Source organism: Sapajus apella, unplaced genomic scaffold, assembly GCF_009761245.1.
Source record: "Sapajus apella isolate SASKATOON/1434 unplaced genomic scaffold, GSC_monkey_1.0 scaffold32, whole genome shotgun sequence".
NCBI classification, from domain to species: Eukaryota; Metazoa; Chordata; class Mammalia; order Primates; family Cebidae; genus Sapajus; species Sapajus apella.
Window position 1 is genome coordinate 8,675,476 of NW_022436972.1, and position 13,157 is coordinate 8,688,632.

General features: G+C 35.1%; 1 protein-coding gene across 14 annotated transcripts in view; it reads left to right on the forward strand.

Moving 5' to 3' along the window:
* The window catches only part of NBEA (neurobeachin), a 713,110-nt gene that overhangs the window by 76,473 nt on the left and 623,480 nt on the right, over window positions 1-13,157 (forward strand). The window contains exon 1 of one of the 14 annotated variants that reach the window (XM_032294868.1): window positions 4,152-4,256. The exons of the other annotated variants lie outside the window; for them this stretch is intronic. Coding sequence (XP_032150759.1) covers window positions 4,254-4,256 — 3 coding nt within the window. The 5' untranslated portion in view covers window positions 4,152-4,253. Of the gene's footprint in view, window positions 1-4,151; window positions 4,257-13,157 lie in introns of those variants that run through there. 14 annotated transcript variants of the gene reach the window in all.

Sequence of the window (13,157 nt, forward strand, 5' to 3'; positions counted from 1 at the left end):
AAAAAACAAAAGAAACTGATACAATTAATATTAATAATATATTTGATTAAACTCAAATCTGCTACTTTGGCAGTTGGCTGATATTTTGACAGTTACCTACCTAAAATGCCAAGATAGAGAAGTGTTGTGTTACTGCAAATATGTCACACCCATCCTCTTACCCTCACCAACCCTAACTCTTGGTAACTACTACTCTCTTTTCTTTCTTTATTGTGTTGTCATTTAGAGAATGTTAACATAAATAGAATCATATTGTATGTGATCTCATGAGACTGATTTTCTGCACTAAACATAATGTCTGTGATATTTATCCAGGTTGTTGTGTGTATTGACAGTTTCTTCCTTTTTATTACTGCATAGCATTTCATGGTAGGGAGTTGCCACAGTTCTTTTAGCCATATACTTTTTGAGAGGGCATTTAGTTGTTTCTACTTTATGGCTATTACAAATAAAGCTGCCGTTAACAATTATGTACAGGTTTTGGTGTAGGTATGTTTCCATTTTCCTGGGATAAATTCCCAATAGTGAAGTTGCTTGATAATATGCTAACCGTATGTTTAGTTTTATAATATACTGCCAAACTTTTTTTCAGAGTGACTGTACCATTTTATATCCTTACAAACAATTTATGACGGATCCACTTTTTTTTTTCTTTATTTCTTTTTTTTTTTTTTCATCCACACCAGCACTTGGTATTACTACTGTTTTCTGTTTTAGCTTTTCTGATATACATGCAGGGATAACTCTGTGTGCCAATACATCCCCTTTGGTCAAATGCCTCTTCATGTCTTCTGCCCAGTTTCTGATTGAATTGCCTGATTCTTTACTGTTGATTTTTGAGTGTACTTTATACATTCTAGATGAGTCCTTTAACAGATACGTGGTTTGCAAATACTTCTTCAGGTCTGTAGCTTATCTTTTCAACTTTTAAACATGATCTTTCTCAGAGCAAAAGTTTTTGTTTTGATGAAGCCTAATTTATTAATTTTATCTTGAATGGATCCTGCTTTAGGTATCATGTCTAAAAATTTTTAGCCAAGTTCTAGATCCTGAATATTTTCTGTTAAGTTATCCTCTAAAAGTTTTATATTTTACATTTAAATTATGATTAATCATCAGTTAATTTTTATAAAAGATATGAAATATCTTATTGGTGGAGGTTCATGTTTTTTGGCTTATTGATAACCAGTTGCTCTGACATTGTTTGCTAAAAAGGTTGTTCATCCTCCATTGAATTGCTTTTGTACTTGGCCTGTTTTGGATACTTCATGTAATTGGAGTCATATATTTGCCTTTTTATATCTGGTTTATTTCACTTAGCATAATGTTTCAAGATTAATCCATGTTGTAGCATGTATCAGAACTTCATTTTTTTAATGGCTGAATAATAGTCCATTGTATAGACTATATTATTAAAAGTTATTATAAATTCTTAATAATTAAAATGGTATAGTCTCAACCTGGGCTGTTTTCGTTTTGTTTCTGCTTATTCATATTTCTTTGTTCAGTTACAGCAATGGTGAGAGGACAGACAGTTTTCTTAGAAAATTTTCTTGTCTACTTGACTGTTGAGAAACGATATTCATGCTTTAATTAGACAGAATTTAAAAATATAAACATAACATTCTTAAGTTATATAACAAAAAAAGGGAGTTAACAAAATATAGCATTCTTTTTCTGCCTGTTCAAATTTGCTGTTGAAGCTATATGGTCTGTTTATCGTTTCAATTATTGCTCAGTTTCAGAATTTCTATTGTTCCTATTTAATAATTTCTTTCTATATGTAATGTGGAGGATAGAAATAAATGTATAAACAACTGTGATATAATATGTCTTAGTTAACTCAGACTGCTATAACAATATACCACAGATTGGGTGACTTAAACTACAGACATTTGTTTCTTACAGTTCTGGGAACTAGGAAGTCCCAGAACTGGTTCTTGGTGAGGAGCCTCTTTCTGGCTTGCAGATGGCTGCCTTCCCGTTGTGTCCTCACATATTAGAGAGAGGAAGCTCTGGTTTTATCTTTCTCTTCTTATCAAGATGCTAATCCCATCATAGGATCTTCATCCCCAAGGCCTTATTCAAACTAATACCTCCCCAAGGCCTCACCTCCCAATACCAATACATTGAGGGTTAAAGCTTCAACCTATGAATTTTGGAGGGCACAAAACATTTAATCTATAACATTATGTAATGACTGCCGTGGTGTGAATGGCTGTAATGGGAGTTCAAGAAAAGCCATCTTTGTGGGTACTGGGAAGAGTTTCTGAATCAAGTAGTGTCTAAATTGACATTTGTAGATTTAGTGGAAGTTAACAAATCCTGTATCATGCATAGGGAGTAACACACATAAAGGATTTTCTATGAAGTGAGGAATGGATAGAAACTTTCCTTATGGCAGTAGCTGAGAATTAGAAAAAGCTGAGGCTGCGAGTTAATTTGGGCTTTCTGAGAAGTGTTACCAAGTTTAGAGTTTATCCAAAATAACAAATTGCAATGAAATCCAGTAGTTTAACAGTTGTTCAGTTTGATTTAAATAATGAACATTGAATTATTGCATATGATCCTAATAATCTAAGATTTCAAATTAAGATATCTAAAGACTCACTTTACACCTAAAAAATACACAAAAGGCACTTAAATTGCTAGTATTTATAAACCTTAGTGCTCTTAGAAGACATGTTTCCAAGTCAGCATTTTGTATTTCAAAACTTTTATTCAGGAAAATTTATTTACTTTATGTAAATAAAAGTTACTGCAGTTTAAAAAGCTCAGCTATGATATTTATTTTACACAAATTCACTTAAGGCTGATTCTTGAGTAGTAGGCATCATTGTGGACCACTTCTCTTATAGTGGCAGTACCTTTTAGAATTTTTGAAAGGCCTGGAGGAAAAGAACACATTAAATGCAAGTAGAGTATTGCAAAGATGCATTGAGATTTATAGGATGTCTCAATGGGTTTGTCTTTTTCTTTTATACTGTGTTCACAGTGTTTTGACACATCTTTTCAAAGAATAGATTTTTAATATTTAGCTTTGTTTTTGATTTAGTTTTTCCAGCTTTGCTACATCATTTTCTTTGCTTTTTAAGATGTTTTCTTATGTGTTTTTAATTTTTTTTTTTATTTTCTTACATTTGAACCTTTAAAATCTTCTACCTTCCTGCTGAAATAACTTTAACAAATTTTTTAAAATTATGGTTTACTATATCCATATGTTCATTTCTTACCCACAAAAATAATTATTTCATTTTACTCTTCATAGAGCTTTTATAAATATCTCTTCTCTATTTCTTTCTTAAATCTCTACTTCTGACTTCATAGCAAGTGATTAAGTGCGTTTCGTAGTCTGTATTAGGATCCTGGATCTGCTGGTAACTTATGTGTGACCTTAGTCTTGTTGCTTAACCTCATTTATTTTCAGTGTCTTTCTCTGAGGGCAGTGAAGCCTCACTGTAGTTCTTCATAGGATTGTTAGACAGGATTTGTTTAAATCATGAAGGTCAGCTGTTTCTAACTTATTATAAATAATAAATGCTTTAGTTGCTAATAAGCAACTCATTACAAGTGAATAAATATTTTCATAATCTTGGGATGATAGTTTCATTCAGCAGTTAACCTCCTTAACACTAAGGCATTAAAACATACAATAAAGGTTATAAAACAAACTCACTGTAGAAAGCATAGGCCCACTACAACATCCATAGTAAATATTTTTACTGCTTCCGGCAATGAAATCAGAGAGCTAAATGATACATAGAAAGGGGCATTGTGTTTTTGGCTGTGAAAGATGTACGCTAAGGCTTCACGTAACAGAGCCTGATTGTTAGAATTACATATATTAATTGTTAATTCCTTTCAAAGCAGACTCCCCACCCCACCCCCCAATTAGTTCATCTCTTCGATTAACACATTTGATGATATTTGGTTATACCAGACTGTGCTAAAGCAGTTACAATTGGTAGGAGATTCATCTAAAAAAATTATTCAGTACTCTTAATTCAAGTGTATACCCTTTCTTCTACAGATTTATTCAAAGGCCCATAGGCACAAACCTCATTATCTGCTTCTATTGGTTCAATCAGTAAGTGTCCCTATTATTGCTATTCTAACTTTTTGTTTTTATATGGTTTATTTCTAGAGAACCTTTTCTGAGTTACTAATCACTAGTCTACAAGATTCACAGTAGTGACAGATTCAAGTCAATTGGGCTTATAATAATAAACAAAAAGGAGTTTTATAGTAAGACAATGGTATGGTAAAAAATGATGTTTGAGTTGGTTTCAGTAAATCTCCAAGTAGTATCTAATAGAATTCATGATCCACAATAAATTTGATTTTGTTGGAAACATAAAACTTAAGCTTGCTGAATACCTTCAGAGGTATTCGATCAGGTGACTATTTTTTTTTTAAGCTGGAAGCTGGGATGGTTAGAGAACTGATAATTGCTAACCTTAACTGAATGCTAACTGTATGTCTCCCATTGTGCCTAAATACTTATAACTCAATTATCTCATTTAATGCTCCCAACAGTTCTATTAGACAGGTACTTTTTTTAGGTTTGGAGGTACATGTGAAGGTTTGTTACACAGGTAAACTCATGTCATGGGGGTTTGCTGTACCGATTATTTTGTTGCTCAGGTATTAAGCCCAGTACCCAATAAATATCTTTTTTGCTTCTCTCCCTCCTACCACCCTCCACCTTCACATAGAGCCCAGTGTCTGTTGTTTTCTTTGTGTTATTAAGTTCTTATTATTTAGCCCCCACTTACCAGTGAGAACATGTGGTATTTAGTTCTCTGTTCCTGCATGACTTTGCTAAGGATAATTAGCGTCCAGCTCCATCTATGTTACCGCAAGAGACATGGTATCATTTGTTTTTATGGGTGCATAGTATTCCATCCTGTATATATCCCACATTTTCTTTATCCAGTCTGTTACTGATGGGCGTTTATGTTGAGTCCATGCCAATACTATTGTGAATAGTGCTGTGGTGAACGTTTAAATGCATGTGTTTTCATGGTAGGATAATTTATATTCCTCTGGGTGTATACCTCATAATGGAATTGCTGAGTTGAAAAGTAGTTTTGCTTTTAGCTGTCTGAGGAATTGCCATACTGCTTTCCACAATGGTAGAACTAATTTACACTCCCACCAATAGAACTAATTTATACTCCCACCAGTAGCAAATAAGTGTTCCCTTTTCTTTGCAACCTCACCAGCACCTGTTATTTTTTGTATTTTTAGTAGCAGCCATTCTGACTCATATGAGATGGTATCTCATTGTGGTTTTGATTTGCATTTATATAATGATAAGTTTTATTCAGTTTTTTTTTTCCACAAGCTTGTTGGCAGCTTGTATTTTTATGAACTACTTCTTCTTCTTCTTCTTTTTTTTTTTTTGAGACAGAGTTTTGCTGTTGTTGCCCAGGCTGGAGTGCAATGGCATGATCTCAGCTCACTGCAACTTCTGCCTTGCGGGTTCTAGTGATTCTCCTGCCTCAGCCTCCTGAGTAGCTGGGATTACAGGCATGTGCCACCACGCCCGGCTAATTTTGTATTTTTGGTAGAGACCAGGTATCTCCATGTTGGTCAGGCTGGTCTCAAACTCCCGACCTCAGGTGATTCGCATGCCTTGGGCTTCCAAAGTGCTGGGATTACAGGCGTGAGCCACTGCGCCTGGCCTTACATGTCTTCTTTTGAAAAATGTCTGTTCATGTCCTTAGCCTACTTTTTAATGTAACTTTTTGTTACAAAACAACGCCATTGTGTTTTTAAAGTCTTCTAAAATTAATGATTTTTAATTTTAGAAGACTTTAAAAGTTTTCTTTGGCAGACCAAGATAGGATGATCACTTGAGTCCAGGAGTTTGAGACCAGCCTGTTAACAGAGTGAGGGCGTGTCTTTTTTTTTTTTTTTTTTAAAGGAAAGAAATGACTTTATTAAAGACACACAGCTACTGAGTGGTGCAGCTAGAATCTGAATCCAGAAAGTTTGAATTCAGAGCCAATCTCTTAATCGCTATTGTAGCTATTTTCATTAGTAAACCAGAAATAATAGAAGGACTTGAAGTTGTTTCATATGAAAAGTGAAACTAGCCTTTAACTAGAGAGAATATCTAGGTCAGTCAAACGGCAGAATTTCACAGATGCAAACAATGTGGTGTTTATACATTTTTGCTCTGTTATACTGAAAAATGTATGCATAATGTAATATTTCAAAATTTGAGACAAATATTTCTAAAAATTATTAATTTTAGAAGACTAAAAATATTTTTAACTAAATGAAAAAAATTGTGGTAGGTATATGTATATTTATGGGGTACATGAGATGTTTTGATCCATGCAATGTGAAATAAAGATGTCATGAAAAATGGGGTATCCATTCCCTCATGCTTTTATTCATTAAGTTGAAAACAATCCAATTATACTCTTTGTTATTTTGAATTGTACAGTTAAGTTATTATTGACTATAGTCACCCTGTTGTGCTATCAAATAGTAGGTTTTATTGATTCTTTCTGACTATATTTTTGGTACCCATTAACCAGCCCCACCTACCCTCTACCCTTTCCAGCCTCTGATACCTATCCTTCTACTCTCTATGTCCTTGAGTTCAGTTGTTTTGAGTTTTATATCCTACAAATAGGTGAGAACATGCGATGTTTGTCTTTCTGTACCTGGCTTATTATTTCATTTAACACAACAATCTCCAACTCCATCCATGTTGTTGCAAATGACTGGCTCTCATTCTTTTTACGGCTGAATAGTCAGTCTTCCATTGTGTATATGTACCACATTTTGTTTATCCATTCATTTGTTGTTAGATACTTAGGTTGCTTCCAAATCTTAGCTTTTTAAAACAGTGCCACAACAAACATAAAAGTGCAGATATCTCTTTGATATTCTGATTTCCTTTCTTTTGGGTATATGCTCAGCAGTAGGATTGCTGGATCTTGTGTTTGCTCAATTTTTAGTTTTTTTGAGGAATGTCCAAACTGTTCTCCACTATGGAGAAATTTACATTTCCACCCATAGTGTAGAACTGTTCCCATTTCTTCACATTTTTGTCAGTGTTTATTATGCCTGTATTTTGAATATAAACCATTTTTAACTGGGGTTAGATGATATCTTGTTGTAGTTTTGATTTGAATTTCCCTGATGATCAATGATGTTGAACATCTTTCATATGCCCTTTTGCCATTTGTATGTCTTCTTTTGTGAAATTTGTATTTAAATCTTTTGCCCATCTTTGGATTGGATTGTTAGATTTTTTTCCTACAGAGTTGTTTGATCTACCTGTGTATTCTTGTTATTAATTTGTTGTCAAATGGGTAGTTTGTAAATATTTCTCCTATTCTGTGGGTTGTCTCTTCACTTTGTTGATTGTTTCCTTTGCTGCACGGAAGCTTTTTAACTTGATGTGATCCCATTTGTTCATGTTTGCTTTGGTTGCCTGTGCTTATGGGGTCTTGCTGGAGAAATTTTTGCCCAGACCAATGTCCTGGAGATTTCCCTCAATGTGTTTTTATAGCAGTTTCATGGTTTAAGGTCTGAGATTTAAGTCTTTAACCTCTTTGATTTGATTTTTGTGTGTTGTGAGAGATAGGGATCTAGTTTCATTCTTCTGCATATGGATATCCAGTTTTAGCACCATTTATTGAAGAGATTGTTTTTTCCCCAGTGTATGTTCTTGGCATCTTTGTGATAAATGGGTTCAATGTAGGTGTGTGGATTTGTTTCTGGGTTCCCTATTCTATTCCATTGGTCTCTGTGTCTGTTTTTATGCCAGTACCATGCTGCTTTGGTTGCTATAGCTCTGTAATATAATTTGAAGTCAGGTAATGTGATTTCTCCAGTTTTGTTCTTTTTGCTTACCATTACTTGGGCTATTCTAGGTTTTTTGTGGTTCCATATAAGTTTGAGCATTGTTTTCTCTATTTTTCTGAATGATGCCATTGGCATTTTGATGGTGATTGCATTGAATCTATAGATTGCTTTGGATAGTATGGATATTGTAACAATATTGCTTCTTTCGATCCATGAACATGGAATATTTTTCCATTTTTGGGTGTCCTCTTCAATTTATTTCATCAGTGTTTTATAGTTTTCATTATAGAGCTTTTTCACTTTTTGGAGTACATTAATTCCTAGATATTTAATTTTATGTATGGTGGTTGTAAATGGGATTACTTTTAAATTTCATTTTCACATTGCTCACTGTTGGCTACTAATTTATGTGTGTTGATTGTGTATCTTGTAACTTTACTGAATTTGTTTATCATTCTAATAGTTTTCTTGTGGAGTCTTTAGGTTTTTTTCAGGTATAAGATTATATGATCTGCAAACAAGGATAATTTGACTTCTTCCTCTCCAATTTGGATACCTTTTGTATCTTTCTCTTATATAATTATTCTAGCTGGTACTTCCAGGACTATATTAACAGTGGTAACAGTGGGTATCCTTGTCGTGTTCCAGATTTTAGAGAAAGGGCTTTCAGTTTACCTCATTCATTGTGTTACTAGCTGTAGGTTTGTCTATATGGTTTTTTTATGTTGTGGTATGTTTTCTCTGTCCTTACTTTTTTGAGAGTTTTTATCATGAAGGGATGTTGAATTTTATCAAATGCTTCTTTAGCATCACTTGAAATGATCTTCTGGTTTTTATTCTTCATTCTATTGATATGTTGTATCAGATTGATTGATTTGCATATGTTGAACCATCCTTGCATCCCAGGGTTATTAAATCCCACTTGATCATGATGAATGATCTTTCTAATGTATTGTTGAGTTTTGTTTGCTAGGTTTTTGTTGAGAATTTTTGCATCAATATTCATCAGAGGTATTGGCCTGTAGTTTTCTTTTCTTTTGATGTGTCTATGACTGGTTTTGGTATCAGGTTAATACTGGCCTCGTAGAGTGAGTTTGTAAGTATTCCTTCCTCCTCTGTTTGGAAATATGTCCTCCTCTATTTTTCAGAATGGTTTTGGTAGGATTTATATAAGTTCTTTAAATGTTTGGTTAGAATTTAGCAGTGAAGCTATCAGGTCCTGGGCTTTTCTTTACTGAGAGACTTTTTATTACAACTTCAATCTTGTAACTTGTTATTAGTCTGTTTAGGTTTTGGATTTCTTCCTGGTTCAGTCTTGATAGTTATATGTGTGTAGCAATTAATCCATTTCTTCTAGATTTTCCAATTAATTCTCATGTAGTTGCTCACAGTGGCAAATGATCCTTTGAATTTTTGCAGATCAGTTGTAATGTCTCTTTTTTTAATTTCTGATTTTATTTATTTGGATCCTGTCTCTTTGTCTAGCTAAAGATTTGTCAATTTTGTTTAGCTTTCTAAAAAACAAACTTTTCGTTATATTGATCTTTTGTATTGTTTTCATCATTTTAAGTTTATTTCTGCTCTGATCTTTATTATTTCTTTTCTTCTACTAATTTTAGATTTGGTGTGCTCTTGATCTTTTAGTTCTTTAAGATGTAGGATTTGATTGTCTATTTGATATTTTTCTTCTTTTTTTATATTGGCACTTATAAACATCCCTCTTAGTACTGCTTTTGCTGTATCCCATTGGTTTTGGTGTGTTGTGTTTCTATCGTTATTTATTTCAAGAGAATTTTCAGTTTCCGTCTTAATTTCTTCATCGACTCATTTATCATTCAGGAGCATATGGTTTAATTTCCTTGTATTTGTATAGTTTCCGAAATTTCTCATTGTATTTCTAGTTTTATTCCATTGTTGTCAGAGAAGATGCTTTATGTTATTTCGTTTTTTTGGAATGTTTCAAGATTTGTTTTGTGACCTAACATATGGTCTGTCTTTTCAGATGATCTATGTGCTACGGCAAAGAGTGTATATTCTGTAGCTTTTGGATGAAATGTTCTGTAAATATCTATTAGCCCAATTTGATCTGTGGTGAAGATTAATTCTGATGTTTCTTAGTTTATTTTCTGTCTAGAAGGTGTGTCCAGTGCTGAAATTGAGGTTTTGAAGTCTCCGGCTATTATAGTATTGGAGGCTATCTCTCTCTTTAGCTGTAATAGTGTTTCCTTTATATATCCAGGTGCTCCAGTATTGGATGCATCTATATTGAAACTGTTATATCCTCTTGCTTAATTGACCCCTTATATAACTTATCTTTATATAGTGACCTTTTTTGTCTCTTTTTATAGTTTTTGTCTTGAAATCTCTTTTGTCTGATGTAAGTATAGTGACTTCTGCTTTTTTTTGGTTTTCTTTGGCATGGGATATCTTTTTTCCATCTGTTTATTTTCAGTTTTTGTGTGTCTTTTTAGGTGAAGTATTTTTCTTTTAGGCAACAGATGAATGGTTCTTATTTTTCATCCATTATACCAGTGTGTGTCTTTTGATTGGAGAGTTTAGTGTATTTACATTCAGTGTTGTTATTAAGTAAGGACTTAGTCTTGCCATTTTGTTTTTTTGTTTTCTGGTCTTCCCTTCTTTCTTGCATTGCTGTCTTCCTCTAGCGAAGCTGATTTTCTTTGGTGATTTAGTTTCTTGATTTTTGTTTTTTGTGTATCCTTTTTATGTTCTTTGGTTTGAAGTTACCATGAGCCTTGCAAAAAATATCTTATCACTCATTGTTTTAGTCTGATAACATAACACTATTTGCATAAACAAACAGGCAAAAAGAAAAACTAGTAAAAACTTGCCTTAACTTTATTTCCTTACTTTTAAACTTTTTTCTTGTTTATATCTGATTACACTGCCTATGTCTTGAAAAGTTGTCGTAGCTACTATTTTTGATTGGTTCATCATTTAGTCTTTCTACTTAGGATAGGAGTGGTTTACAAACTACAGTGGCAGTATTATAATATTCTGTGTTTTTCTGTATGCTTATATTGACAGTAAGTTTTGTATTTTCAGGTGATCATTTCTTGCTCATTAAGGTCCTTTTTTCTAATAGAAGCACTCTCTTTAACATCTCTTGTAAGACAGGTCAGATGTTGATGAAATCCCTTAGCTTTTATTTGTTTGGGAAAGTCTTTATTTCTTCTTCATGTTTGAAGGATATTTTCACTGGATATACTATTCTAGGGCAAAAGGTTTTTTTTTCCCTCAGCAATTTAAATATGTCATGACACCATCTCCTGGCATATAAGTTTTTCACTGAAAAGTCTGCTGCCAGTTGTATTGGAGCTCCTTTGTATGTTATTATTTCTTTTCTCTTGCAGCTTTTAGGACTTTTACTTTATCCTTGACCTTTGGGAATTTGATTATTAAATGTCTTGAGGTAATCTTCTTTGGGTTAAATCTGCTTGGTGTTCTATACCCTTCTTGTACTTGGATATTTTCTCCAAGTTTGGGTACTTCTCTGTTCTTTGAAGGTTTACTCAAAATAAACTTTCTACTGCTGTCTGTTTCTCTGCTCTTCTTTAAGGTCAATACCTCTTAGATTTGCCCTTTTGAGGCTGTTCTATAGATTGTGTAGGCATGCCTCATTGGTTTTTAGTCTTTTTTCTTTTGTCTCCTCTGTGTATTTTCAAATAGCCTTTCTTCAAGCTCATTAATTCCTTCCTCTGCTTGATCCAGTCTGCTCTTAAAGACTTGTTGTATTTTTAAGTATGCCAACTGCATTTTTGAGCTCCAGAATTCCCACTTGATTTTTATTGTTTTTCTTTTTTGAGACGGAGTTTCGCTCTTGTTACCCAGGCTGGAGTGCAATGGCACGACCTCGGCTCACCGCAACCTCCGCCTCCCGGGTTCAGGCAATTCTCCTGCCCCAGCCTCCTGAGTCGCTGGGATTACAGGCACGCACCACCATGCCCAGCTAATTTTTTGTATTTTTAGTAGAGATGGGGTTTCACCATGTTGACCAGGCTGGTCTCGATCTCTTGACCTCGTGATCCACCCGCCTCGGCCTCCCACAGTGCTGGGATTACAGGCTTGAGCCACCGCGCCCGGCCCCCACTTGATTTTTAAAAATTATTTCAATATCTTTGTTAAATTTATCTGATAGAATTCTGAATCTCCTCTTTGTGTTATCTTGAATTTCTTTGAGTTTCCTAACACAGCTATTTTGAATTCTCTGTGTGAAAGGTCACATATCTTTGTTTTTCCAGGATTGATTCTTGGTGCCTTGTTTAGTTCATTTGGTGAGCTCATGTTTTCTGGATGGTGTTAATCCAAGTAGATATTCTTTGGTGTCTGGGCATTGAAGAGTTAGGTATTTATTGTAGTCTTCATTGCCTGAGCTTACTTGTAGCCATCCTTCTTGGGAATGCTTCCTGGTGACATTGTGGTTCTTACAGACTTGTAGAGGTGCTGCCTTGATGGCCTTGGATAAGATCTGGGATAATTCTCTAGATCACCAGGCAGAGTCTCTTGTTCTCTTCCCTGACTTTCTCCCAGGGACACAGAGTCTCTCTCTCTCTCTCTCTGTTCTGAGACACCTAAAGTTGAGGGTGGTATGACACAAGCACCACTGTGACCACCACTGTTGTCACTGCGCTGGATCAGACCTTAAGCAAACACAGTGCTGGGTCTTGCCCAAGGCGTGCCTTAACTACTTCTTGGCTACGGCCTATGTTCGCTCAAGGACTGGGGCTCTACAGTTAGCAGGTGGCAAAGCCAGCTGGGCCTATGTCCTTCTCTTCAGGATGGCAAAGTCCTACTGGCCACCAGCGGGTCCAGAGATGCCATCCAAAAGTCAGAGATTGAGTGAAAAACCTTAGAAATATACCTTGTGTTCTGTTGTATTGCGGCTGAGCTGGCACTCAACCTGCAAGATGCAGTCCTTTCCACTTTTTCGCCTTTCCAAAGGTGGAGGAGCCTCATTCCATAGCCACCACCACTCCTGGCTGTGAGAAGTACTACCAAAGTACCACTGATGTTCCTTTAAGGTCCAAGGGCTCTTATATCAGCTTGTGGTGAATGCTGCCTGGCCTGGGACTCACGCTTCAAGTCAGTGGGCTTCCCTTTGATCCAGGGCAGGTCTAGGAATGCTGTCCAAGAGTCAAGTCCTGGAACTGGGAACCCCAAGAATGCACTTGGTGCTCTATTGCACTGTGGTGGGTGTTGGTACCTAAGATTCAAGACAGTCCCTTTTACTCTTCTTTCTGTTTTTACCCAGCAGAAGGAGTTTTGCCTCGTAGCCACCACAGCTGGTAATGTGCATAGTCTCACATGAA